Source organism: Garra rufa, chromosome 16 (genome assembly GCF_049309525.1).
Source record: "Garra rufa chromosome 16, GarRuf1.0, whole genome shotgun sequence".
NCBI lineage: Eukaryota > Metazoa > Chordata > Actinopteri > Cypriniformes > Cyprinidae > Garra > Garra rufa.
The window spans coordinates 5,578,330-5,592,222 of NC_133376.1; the positions used below are offsets into that span (position 1 = coordinate 5,578,330).

General features: G+C 35.8%; 1 protein-coding gene across 1 annotated transcript in view; it reads left to right on the forward strand.

Moving 5' to 3' along the window:
* The first annotated feature begins 4,656 nt into the window (after positions 1–4,656).
* The window catches only part of neurl1b (neuralized E3 ubiquitin protein ligase 1B), a 70,933-nt gene continuing 61,696 nt past the window's right edge, over positions 4,657–13,893 (forward strand). Inside the window, exon 1 of the mRNA XM_073820663.1 lies at positions 4,657–4,810. Within this exon, the coding sequence (XP_073676764.1) occupies positions 4,723–4,810 (88 nt within the window). The 5' untranslated portion in view covers positions 4,657–4,722. The remainder of the gene's footprint in view (positions 4,811–13,893) is intronic.

Consider the following 13,893-nt stretch of genomic DNA (forward strand, 5'->3'; position numbering starts at 1 on the left):
TCACTTATTGCAAAATGTTTTGCATTCTTAAGAATGAGTATAAATCACAGATGGTATTAATGACGTGTTGTTTTCATTTAGTTTGCAGGTGATCTTTATCCAGCTCTGTCTAATGCTGCTGTTAATCTGTCGGTGTGTGTCATAATAAAGCAGCTTGAGGAGCTGCTCTGATGTCATGTCATGGCTCATAGATGTGGGAATTCATTTGGTACGGTAATATAATTAGTCTAAAATGACTATAGAGTGAGCAAGATCATAAACTGATTCTATGAAAAAGACTTTAAAATTTAAATTCTCATTGTATATATATATATATATACAGTACAGACCAAAAGTTTGGACACACCTTCTCATTCAGGTGTGTCCAAACTTTTGGTCTGTACTGTAGATATGAATTCAACTGAAAAAACGTGTGAAAAATATCTTTCAGGTGGTCAAATAGCAAATAGTGGAGCTCTGCAGCCACCTACTGGTAAAAGTTATTTTTTTTTTACTTTTAAAACTGGATTTTCCAAAAGATGGGCAAAAATCTTACACTAAACCATGTGAAATTATCCATGTTATCCCCATGAATTAAAGTTAGAAATGTGGGTCTTTTATGAAGTGAATTTTACATAAAAAAACAGTTTTTGTATAAAAACCCATTTAAAAAATATTTATTTATTAATTTATATATATTTAAAAAATATCACTAACCCACTGAAAACTGCACAAATGTAGAGTAAAAACTTTAATAAACAGAAAAATATAAAGTACAGACCAAATGTTTGGACACAAACTTTTGGTCTGTACTGTATATAACAACATATATAATTCTACATAAAGTCAGAATTTACAGCCTTTGGAAACTGCTCACCTGGCAGCACGTAGCTTCTGTGTTTGTATGAAGGGTGATGGAATGTACGCTGCGTGCTGTAAGAGGCCTGCTTACACAGTCAATAAAATAAATATGAAATTAATTATTCTGACATTTTTGTACTATATTCTCAATGTCTATAGAATGTAGAGGTCTTACATTTTATGTGTTTCATATTGATCCACAAACATATTCCTGTAATGTATAAAATTATTTTACTTACAGGTTGAAGTCTTAATGTCTTCTGAACTGGTTAAGATGTAAAATCTGTAGGATACAGTTTTGGCTGAGAGTGTATACATTTCTTTTAAAATCCAGACAAGGCAAGACTGTTAATGATGGCACTTTAAAATCTTTTTTTTTTTTACACAGTTGCATAAATGTAACCTAAAGATTCAAAAATGATTAAGGAGCGCCCTCTGGCGTTATTAAGTAAACTTTATTCTTCTGCATTCTATATTCTATATAGTTTTTGAATAAACCAAAGTAAATGAACTAAAAAATATATTCAGTATTTAACATATATCTTACAATCTACTTTTTTATTATACCTTTCCCTTAGACATCAAATGTTTGTGCTATATCATATTTGACAATCCATTAAAGGGCTTAAACGTGCTTTTACATACTGTAATTATCAGCTACTGTTTTTTTTTTTTTAAAAAACACTATTTTAGTTCAACTTACTTTTGTTTAGACATCCCTATAATATGTCCTTAAAAAACACAGTGTTTTATTGACAACAGGTGGACAAAGTTACAAACCAAAATTAATATATAACCAGAGTGTTTGTGTTTGCTGATGCCACGTGTGTAGCAGAATTTTATCAATGTGAAAAGTGTAGCACTGCTTCACAATTAACTTTTAAATCAGCTATGCAGATACATTTTATATACATGCTACATACTGATCACAATTATGTGTTTACTTCATTAATGTTCACAAAAAGTAAATAATGTTAAGGGTATAATGCCAAAATGTAATCTTATACGCTGAAATCAACCAAATGAGAAAGGTTTGTACACCTCCTCCTACCTTAATAATTGCAAAACATTTCTAAAAGTGAAAACAACAACAAAAAGAGGGAATTTGTATTCAAAGAAAATTAAGGTGAAATCATGGCCAGGCTATCAAGCTCTCACAGGCCCTCAGAGGAAAGACTGTTGGTGAATGCAAACAGTGTCGATTTCAGATACATTTGAGCTCAATCGCTTCACTGATCAAAATAGCATCAAGGAGAAAATGTCAACTCCATTCTTAACAGGGCAGGTCATTTCATTAAAGTCATCCCAGGAGACTGCATGCACAAGTAAGTGTTTAATATACACACTTCATATACTGACAAATTCTTTAATTAATTGCTCTCTGTAATTAATATTTGTGAACCTGGCAATAGCCAAATACATTGTATGGGTCAAAATGATCAATTTTTCTTTTATGTCAAAAATCATTAGGATATTAAGTAAATATCATGTTCCATGAAGATATTCTGTAAATTTCCTACTGTAAATATATCAAAACTTAATTTTTGATTAGTAATATGCACTTCATTTGGACAACGTTAAAGGCAATTTTCTCAGTGTTTATGAAGGTGAAATCATGACCAGGCCCTCAGAGGAAAGACTGTTGGTAAATGCATACAGTGTCGATTTCAGATACATTTGAGCTCAATCGTTTTACTCATCAAAATAGCATTAAGAAAGAAATTGTCAACTCCATTCTCAACAGGGCAGATCTTTTCTATAAAATCATCTCAGGAGACTGCATGATGCTGCAGAAATTCCCTCTGAAGCCCCCCACAAGTAAGTGTTTAATATACAGACTTCATATAGTGACAAATTCTTTAATTAATTGCTCTCTGTACTTGATATTTGTGACCAACATTAGGATATTAAGTAAAGATCATGCATGAAGATATTTTGTGTATTTCCTACTGTAAATATATCAAAACTTAATTTTTGATTAGTAATATGCATTGCTAAGAACTTCATCTGGACAACTTTAAAGGCAATTTTCTCAGTATTTAGATTTTTTTGTACCCTCAGATTCCAGATTTTCAAATAGTCAAATATTGTCCTTTCCTAACAAACCATACATAAATGGAAAGCTTGTTTATTTAATATTCAGATGATTTATCTGAATATTACTACTATAGCTACTTCCAGCCTAAACCGGATAGACCAGCCAAACAGCCTAGGCTGGTTTTAGCTGGTTAAAACAAAAAAAAGTGGCCAAAACCCCTCTAAAACCAGCCTGCTGACCAACTATGAACAGCTAAAACCAGCCAACCAGCCCAGCCTGGTTTTAGCTGTTTTTTTCAGCAGGGTTATTACTGGGTTTGTGGTCCAGGATCACATTTGTTAACCCTCTGGGCCTCCTCATTAAGGGGTCACACTTGGCTCCCTCGCGGTCAAAAGTGACCGAAGCCTTAAAAAGTAACTTTTTTTCTTCTTCAGGAAAATCAATTAAATATATTTTTGTTCAATAATATTTTGTAATTATTATTTAGAATTTTGAGCATTTTTTATGAATCTATGCAATATTTATACAGTTTTAATGAGCAATTTTTTCCCAGTAGATTTATATTTTATATTATATTTTTTAATTTATTATGTATTTATTATTTTTCAATAAATACAACATTTCACATTAAAATAGAGTAAAAGCATTTAAAATCAATTTTTTTAAAGTGAAAATTGCACCATCTAGTGGCATAAAAAATAAAAACTTGTGTAATGCCGTGTAAACTCCTGTATCTCCCTATATACATATATACAGGGGCTTTGGGATTCCTATTGTTTTTTTTCTTTTTATTGTTTCTTCATTTTATTAGGCTTTGCATTTAGAAATATATTCAGACATTCTAAAAGATAAATTTTGGCAAGGTTTAGATATTTTTTTGATTGGATAAATATCAGGTTTTGCATTTTTCTGCTTATTTCTGTATGTCTGTGTGTGACTGTGTGTGTGTGTGTGCGCGTGTGTGTGTGCGTGTGTGTGTCAGTTCTGTACTTTTGTTATTTTAGAGTGTCAGTCCTTGCTTGCTGAACACTTCTTTTCAGCACAGTTGCTCATTTATAGCTTGTATTATCAAAAGATTATCTGAATTATCACATTTTTTTCGTATTTCCCATTCATTTCCTATGTCGGTCATTTTTGACCGCGAAGGAGCCAAGTGTGACTATTTTTTTTTGACCCTTTAACATAACCGAATCATGTCACTGTTTTTTTTTTTGTACTCACATAGCTAATGCAACAAAAGTCACCAAGTGTCATCTCATTCTGATGAAGCTACGATTTTTAAAAATTCAAAACATAAAAATTTTCGGTCAAAAATGACCGAAGAGGCCCAGAGGGTTAAATTAGATGGGCTTATGTAGTCGGTTAAAACTGAGATGCAAACTACAGTACAAAACGAGTCCCTATTTAAATATATATTTCATTTAATCGCTTTTACGAGGAATACAAGCGATTCATCTTAAAAACATTTACTATTGCTGTCTATGGTTAAATGAATCGATTTTTAGTCCTGCTGTAAGCAACAACATTTCTGTTTATGTTGTCATGATTACCTGCAATGGAATCTCCCCAACTGAAGCGTTGACACTCGCTAGCGGGAGTGGCTGTATTGCCAGGACCGTTGGGGCGTTCACACCAGGACCCGGACACAGCGATTGGACAGCTCACGAGAGATACACACATGCACGTGTGAGGTGTTTTGAGCTTTCAAACTGAATTTAGGCGGGTTTTTCAGTTTTCCTTCACAGCATCCACCGCAGCCCGTCTCGAGATCAAACAGCTCTGTGACGGCTTTTTGGAACGTTTCAGTTGGATTAGATTCGTAACCCGTTAAAATACGCGTTTTAATGGGGAATAACGGATCTTCCGCGGTGTTTTCCGCTCAAGGGACAGTACACAAGACAAGAGTTCAGTGGCAAAGCAGCAGTCTGCAAGGTGGGTGTCTTGCTTATTTGTGACTATACTAGTAAAATAGTGTCTAATTGTGAAGTATTTTAACAGTTAAAAATGTCACAGCATTAGATACAAAATATCAAAAGCCAGTGGCATCTCAAACAAATGCTTGAGTTCTGTGCAACTGGTGCCTAGGTGAGTCTTAGCGAAAGTATGACGTCATTTACCCTCGCAGGTATCCTAGGAAAGTAACCAGGGGTGTAGTTCATTATCACATTACCTGAGGACATGATCCACTAACGTTTCGGTTTCACAAAGTGTCACAAATCAAACTACTATGTGCTGCATCTGAATATGCCTACTTCCTTACTGTATAGTGAAAGCGAGTAGTATGTCCGAATTCACAGTATTCATAATAAAACATCAGGCAAAAAGCACCAGGATGGTCTACTATTTCAACTGTTGCTTGTAGGTCACGTGATAATGGCAACATGACAATTGTGGTGTGTCTGGTTTACATTTCATATGACACACATCATTTTTAATGTAATTTAAAATGTAAAGTGATGTATAAAAAAACATAGCAATAGCACTCTTGCCTGTGTGATACTACTCAGTTATGAAATTATATAATTCTTTACGATAAATTAGAGATTTAAGTCTTCTACTGTAGAATTGCTATGTGACATTGTTACTAATCTATAGCCTCTTTCAAACTCTTTTTAAATTTTAGAATAAAGTTAATGATATGAACTGTTATAATACTGATGGATTAGGTTGCCATTTATTACATTTTTGGAAATTACCATGAGAAGGGACACTTCCACAAATTTTCAGAGTTAAACAGGAAATGTAACTCCCACGATGAGAGAGGGGTGGCTTCTGGCTTCTGAGCTATGCAGAGTTGGCAAGGTTGTGGCTTTCCCAGGACCTTGATGAGAACAGTTGAGAGGGAACAATTATTTCTAGTACTGAAATGAGGATTCTGAGAAACATTTGGTCTAACTAACTAAATTATATAACAGATTAAATTAAATGTGATAATTTATCAGTAAAGAGTTTCAGAAATTAGTTATACATTGTCTAGGAACTTTTTGTCTAGGAAGGATTTGAAGTAGTGCGCCACTTTGGATGGAGGCCTGGTGGATCTTTTAGGGTGTATTCACACCTGTCTTGTTTGGTTCGATTGAATCAAACTCAAGTTCGTTTGCCCCCTTGGTGCAGGTCTTTTGGGCTGGTGTGAATACAGCAATCGCACTTGGGTTTGACCAAGCAAACTTGAATGGATGAACCAATTAATAGATTAAGCAATTAATGGATTAAGCACACGTGTGGTTTTGTTTACAGTTTTTGGTTCACTTGCAAAAATGGCAGTGTGAAAGCGAACCGCACCAAACAAAAGAAACAATCAACATTGTATTTGGTCTGGACCAAAGCAAGTGAACTAGCAGACTTTCCCGGTGTGAATACACCCTTAGTGTACTATTACACACTACAGCAGGGATCCTCAAATGTGGCTCACGAGATCCACTTTTACTGCAAAATGTAGCTCTAAACCTAATCAAACACCTGAGCATGCTAATCAATGCCATCGGAATCATTAGAAAATCAAAGAAAGGTGAGTTTGATCAGGGTTTGCACTACAGTTAGAAAGGCAGTTTGCACTTAATGGCATAATCTTACCAGCAGATGGCAGCTAATATCTGAATGAATATTATTTCTATGGGATTTACTGTAATGAGAACAATAATAACACTTTTTTTTCTTTAGCTAATAGCAACAATGAACACAAAAAGTTTAGAACAAAACTAGACAAATAGTGTAATTTTGTTCATTTTGAACCCTTTTTAGTGACCTTTACTTTGAATGATTGACAACGAATGCAGCTTTATTGTAGCCTTTATTAATTGCTTTAAAGTTTTCTTTGTTTTCCCTGACTAGACATCATTTAAAGTGTTTTCCTTCTGACAATCACAGATGCAGGGCAGGGTTTGTGTATGTATGTTTCTCATTTTTTGAACTAAGTAATGACTCTTTGAACATACATACATTGTTTAAGGCACTTGGCTTGACGTCAGATGAGTAGTTTGTCTGCATTCCATCATCCACTGAGTTACAGGCCAGCCAACCAACTACAAAAAACAAAAAGTGTGTTGTAAAAAACTGTTTAAAGAGTATCAGATTTATTGTATACCTTAGAGGGAGGGGATATACCTTAAGGGAGGATATATATTTGAATTCTTCAAATAAACAAATCAAACAAATCATCCAAGACATAGGCCAGCTATCCTTTAACAGCCCTGGTTTGTAGCAGCTATTCTATGATAGTCAGGCAAACAGACACATAGTTTAGTGAGGATTAACACATCCTAGAGCAGGGGTCATGAAAGTGTCATACGGTGAGTGATAAAGACCAGACATTGGTTGTAGACAACACAAACATACGCATAAAGAGGAAACGACACAGTGACAGCTAGCAGCACATAATAATCTATATTTATAGACTAAAAAAAGTAAAGTGCCCTCCCTGCATGCACTACTGACCTTACTGAGATTTAACTCATTGTGCTGGTCTTTTCAGCGGGGCCTGTTAAAGTATCTGCAATTTTCTTTTCATTTCCAAACTGGAAAGTTGCTGTAAAAAGTTCAGTTCACACTGACGGCGATTTGCATGGGCAAAACAGGAAGAAACGGAAGAGTTGGTGACTTCAAACATCATTAGCAAACACTGATGAGGATGCAACAAAGTTGAGCATGCCATTTTGATGATACAGTTGGATAGAGAAGTGGAGTAGGAACGCCTGGGGACACAAACCTCAGTAAATGAAGGTAGTCGAATAGCTCTTAAAGGGGTCTTATTATGCTTTTTCACTTTTTGAATTTTAGTCAGTGTGTGGTGTGTATGTTTGGGCATAAAAAAACATCTACAAATCTCAAAGTCCACTCCAAAGGGAGATATTTCGTTTTAAAAAAATCCCTTTTCAAGAACTACAACGAACGGCTCCTTTGGACTACAGCTTAGTTTTCCAGATGCTATGATGTCACAACGCGGTCCATTACAATATCATTCAAATAAATCGCGCCTACAGAAATTCGAATCATTGGCGGGTGGGGAGGGTGTGAGGTGGGGGGTTCGCCTAACTCTAACGATGTAGCATGGACAGCCGCTTCTGGGATGCTTCAGTGTCCACGAACTGCTCCAGTGACCGTGCTGGAGCCGTGCCATTGACGTGTGCGTTATAGAGGGTCGAAACACATGCAGAGCTGCGGCTGATCTAAACACAAGCATTGACTAGAGTGACGATCATCGGTATTGAATAAATTAGCACAATAATGATAATATTATGTATCGGCGATCTCTCAAGCTGACGATATAGGACCAACACTACCGTAGCAAATTATTTACCCAACCTCCATGCATCCTAGGTGTATATGACTTCCTTCTTTCAGACGAATGCAATCAGAGTTATGTTAAAAATAATCCTGGCACTCCCAATCTTTAGAACGGCATAGACGTGTTTCTCCCCATCAGTCCAAAACAAGTCGATCCATAATAAAAAGTACCTTGCATGGCTCCGGAGGGGTCAGTAAAAGCCTCCTTTAGTGATCCGATGTGTTTTTGTAAGAAAAATATTCATATTTAAAACATAAGAATCACTTTAATCTAGCTTGTGCAGTTGTACACGGAAGAACTGCTTTGGGAAGGGGCGTGGCAGGACTGAAATGCCATCTAAGCTGTTCGCTAATCGCAACGCAGTGCAACTGCTAACCAATCACAACATATTTAATTTTTTCGAAAGAGGGACCTTCATCAAACCTGGAACTAATCGGGCCATTTGTGCCAGCCTGGGGAGAAACCTATTATAAAAATGTTAATTTATGTGAAAAATAATGGGTTTTTAAAAACATCCAAGCATGAGAGCATGTTCTAGTGCGCCCCCAAAACAAAATAAAGACTTCCCCTTAAAAAAGGAGTCACTTACAAATATAGAGCGAATACATTATTTCAGTGGCTGTACAGTACAAAAAAGACCAAATTTTAACTTCAGTGAAATTTATTGCTTTTAAAATAGTAGTTCACTTCCAAAACAAAGATTTACAGATAATGTACTCACCCTGCTGTCATTGTGTCTTTCTTTCTTCAGTCGTAAAGAAATTATGTTTTTTCAGGAATTATCTCCGTAAGGTGGACTTCTATGGTGCCCGCGAGTTTGAACTTAAAAAATGCAGTATAATTGCAGCTTCAAAGAGCTCTAAATGATCAAAGTCGACGAACAAGGGTCTTATCTAGTAAACTGATTGGTCATTTTCTAAAAAAAAAAAAAAAAAAAAAAAAGAATAAATATGCACATGCATACTTGACCACATGACCAGGTGTAATTCTGGTCAATACAGTATTTTCTCCTCCAACTCCTCTAACGCCCTTTACTTTAAGGTAAAACAGTGATGTAGGATGACTTTATTTTATATTTTATAAATCTGATCAAGACAACCATTTGAGGTTAAAATGTACAGTGGTGTGAAAAAGTGTTGGCCCCCTTCCTGATTTTTTTGTCGCACTTTAATGTTTCAGATCATCAGACAAATATAGCTTGAGGTCACGAACAGATGACCGGACATTGTCCTTCAAGATTTTTTGGTAGATAGCAGAATTCATTGTTCCATTTATCACAGCAAGTCTTCCAAGTCCAGAAGCAGCAAAACAGCCCCAGACTATCACATTATACCGCCACCATATTTTACTGTTGGTATGACGTTCTTTTTCTGAAATACTGTTTTACTGTTAGGCCAGATGTAATGGGACACACAGATTCCAAAAAGTTCAACTTTTGTCTCGTCAGTCCACAGAGTATTTTCCCAAAAGTCTTGGGGATCATCAAGATGTGTTCTGGTAAAACTGAGACGAGCCTTTATGTTCTTTTTGCTCAGCAGCGGTTTTCAGGAACTCTGCCATGCAGGCCATTTTTGCGCAGTCTCTTTCTTATGGCCATGTGGGTTTGGATTTTGTTTTCCCTTCATAAAAAAAACTTAATTTAAAACCTGCATGTTGTGTTTACTTGTGTTATCTTTGATTAATATTTAAATTTGTTTGATGATCTGAAACATTAAATTGTGACAAACATGCAAAAAAACAAAAAAAAAACAGGAAGGGGGCCAACAGTTTTTCACACCACTGTATATACATTTTTATTTTTCAGAAAATTACAGATTGTGAGTACATTATCTGTACATTTTTGTTCTGGAAGTGAACAACTCCTTTAAACATGTTTTACAGTCAGCATGAAATGACATGCAGCCTGTTTCTGTGCTGAGTAAAACAAGATTAACAGAGTAAAAAAATGTAGGGTGGGATTTCATCCATCAGAAATTGATTAGATTTTGGGTGAAACAAGTAGGTGGTCCTTACCAGAATAGAGACAGACCTCAATGTTGGTATGCAGTCAATTTCTGTTAATTAGGCCATACTGACTGGGACTAGGATGTACAGGCTACAGATCAAGTTTACCCTCAAGACAACCTGAATTTGTTCAATATTATATCAATAGTAGGGCAGTCACTAACGATTATTTTGGTAATCGTGGAGCCGATCTGAGATGCACGTACGTAACTTACAGGCATGTTTAATTTACACATAGTTTAATTTAATTAAATCATAGCATTTGTGAATTTTTAATAGCATTATGCTTTTTTTAATTCATTATGCATTATATTTTTTAAAATCAAATACTCTCTCTCTCTCTCTCTCTCTCTCTCTCTATATATATATATATATATATATATATATATCTGTTGTCATTTGCTATTATTGCTGCAACCTTTATTAACATAATTCAAATTTTGAAATGGTCCACTTAGTGTGTGTGTGTGTGTGTGTGTGTGTGTGTGTGTATATATATATATATATATATATATATATATATATATATTATATATATATATATATATTATCATCTCTGTCTGCTCCCTTTGGCGTCACAGCTCAGGATAGTTGCCATTGAAGAGTTTGGGACAGTGCACATTCTTGGGTTGCTTGTCTCCAACATGTATTAAGAAAGTAAATAGGGTCAGTGGTAGGTTCATGTTGCTTTAACTGACTTTTAACTGTCCTCACAATCGTCATCTAAAACGGAGTGAGGAAACAGCCATAACAATTAAAATAATTATATGTTCAGTTTAATATCATTCAGGGCAATTGCTTTGTCCTAGTTAGTGAGTACAAAGTCAAGCATATGGCAGCATGGCTTACTGTGCTTGAAGCTTGTTGTTAATAATGTAAAACGATCATTTGGGATATGAGATACCCTTACACAGAGGAAGTTCCCATATTTACAGCTTCTTAAAATAGCCCTTGTGCATAGCTCTTGGCATGTATCAGTGTCCCTTTCAGAAGCGAGGGGCCCAGATTTTTTCCCACAGATAGATGAAACTGATGTCATGGTTTTCAGTAAAAAGCTGAAGGGAAGAAGGGAAAAAAGGGCATGTATGCACGGATGTTGGGCCTGGGTAGAGGAGCAAAAGGTGACCAGAAACCATAAAACGAAAGGCTCATTTCCCTTCATCATTTAACCAGTCTGCTGGGAAACCATTACGTAATGCAAAAGAATCTATGACCCTGCTATTAACACCTTGTCAGCCTTTCATCTTTGCAGTTTTGTTGGGGAAAATTTTGTTGCTCTTTCTTACTGGGTGGACTCACATTCATACCTGTTGATGTCTTCCTATGGGTACTTTTTGTGTTATTTAATTCCATGTTAAAGGAGAACTCCGGTGTGATTTTGACCTAAAGTGTATTGAATCATGATACCGAGTGTGAACGTACCTTGCATATCTCATCTCGTCTTGTCCACTGCAGTCCGAAATCTGGGGTTAGTTAGCCGATGCTCACAACAGGTTGTCAATGAGAGTCAATAGGGCATCGAAGTAGCCATGTAAATAAATCACTGTTTTACGCCATTTACGAGACACAAAGTAGCTCCACACTTCATTGGTAGACTTCCAAGGGCCCTGACATTTAAAACGAGACATTGAGAACTCAGAAAAAGCACCGGTAGTTTATTTACAAGAAGATTTATAAAGACATGTTTCACCAGAAACAGACCGGTCGCCACCATCTTGAATTTAGTCACGATAAGTCGAGTGTCGAGCACCAAGGAATTTATCAGGTTATCAACTTATCAGGTTGTAGTTTCCTTCGTGCTCGACACTCGACTTATCGTGACTAAATTCAAGATGGTGGCGACCGGTCTGTTTCTGGTGGAAAATGTCCGTATAAATCTTCTTGTAAATAAACTACCGGTGCTTTTTCTGAGTTCTCAATGTCTCGTTTTAAATGTCAGGGCCCTTGGAGGTCTACCAATGAAGTGTGGAGCTACTTTGTGCCTCGTAAATGGCGTAAAACAGTGATTTATTTACATGGCTTCTCCGATGCCCGATTCACCCTCATTGACAACCTGTTGTGAGCATCGGCTAACTGACCCCAGATTTCGGACTGCAGGACACAAACCGAGATGAGATATGCAAGGTACGTTCACACTCGGTATCATGATTGAATACACTTTAGGTCAATATCACACCGGAGTTCTCCTTTAAGTCCATATTTCACTTTCATGTGCAGCGTAGGGCTTTGCAGTATGATAGCTGAAATGTGTCACCTGATAGAAATGCTGCTATTCCATTTAACTGGACTGATTTATATATATATATATAGACACACACAGTATATATATATATATGTTATGGCATGCCGTTCAGGAAATAATTATATTTATAATACGAAGTTTGACTATATGGAACGAAAGTCAGAATATATAAAATGAAATTCTGAATATATGGAATGAAAGTCTGAACATATGGAACGAAAGTCTGAATATATAAAATGAAAGTCTGAATATATGGAATGAAAGTCAGAATATATGAAATGAAAGTCTGAATATATATATACAATGAACGTCTGAATATATGGAACGAAAGTCTTAATATATAAAATGAAAGTCTGAATATATGGAATGAAAGTCAGAATATATCAAATGAAAGTCTGAATATATATATACAATGAACGTCTGAATATATGGAACGAAAGTCTGAATATATACTGTATATACAATGAAACATGTAGCTATTGAAGGAAATCTAATGTCATCAGCGCCATCTTGTGTTATTCATTTTCGATTGTTTAGAAACATTTTGAACAATGAGCCAGTCCGCACGAAATTTAGTAGCGGCAATTTTAAGTAATGATGATTTAATTACTACCCTGGCGAACGCATGCATTGGGCCCAAATACTGGTAACCGTACTCAGCACTGTTCTACTGATGAAGAAATTAGTTTGCTATTTCATCGCGGAAGAGTGAATGCGGTGAACCTGACAGGCCAGGAAGTTTCCTTCTGTAATGGTTGCCTGATAAGCAGGAACTTCCTGGCCTGTCAAGTTCACTGCATTCACTCTTCCGTGATGAAATTGCCGCTACTAAATTTCGTGCGGACTGGCTCATTGTTCAAAATGTGTCTAAACAATCGAAAATTAATAACACAAGATGGCGCTGATGACATTAGATTTCCTTCAATAGCTACATGTTTCATTGTATATACAGTATATATTCAGACTTTCGTTCCATATATTCAGACATCCATTGTATATATATTCAGACTTTAATTTTATATATTCAGACTTTAATTTTATATATTCAGACTTTCATTTTATATATTCAGACTTTCGTTCCATATATTCAGACTTTCATTTTATATATTCAGACTTTCGTTCCATATATTCAGACTTTCATTTTATATTCAGACTTTCATTCCATATATTCAGACTTTCATTTTATATATATATATTCTGACTTTCATTCCATATATTCAGACTTTCATTTTATACAGATCTGGCCATTTAAAATGCGCGCGGGAAGTAAAGTGGTCTCGCGTGACGCCGGTGTATTCCAAGGGAACACGGAAAATACAATGACATAGGAAAGACATGATCAGTAGGGGGCAGTCATGTAAAGCACTGAACTGAAGCGGCAGCAAACATCGCTCTAAGCCCGAATGACTCGTTTGTACGGTGACCTGGAGAGGACATCTTCTTCGGACATTATTCGTTTATATTCGTTAATTTTCCTATCATTTC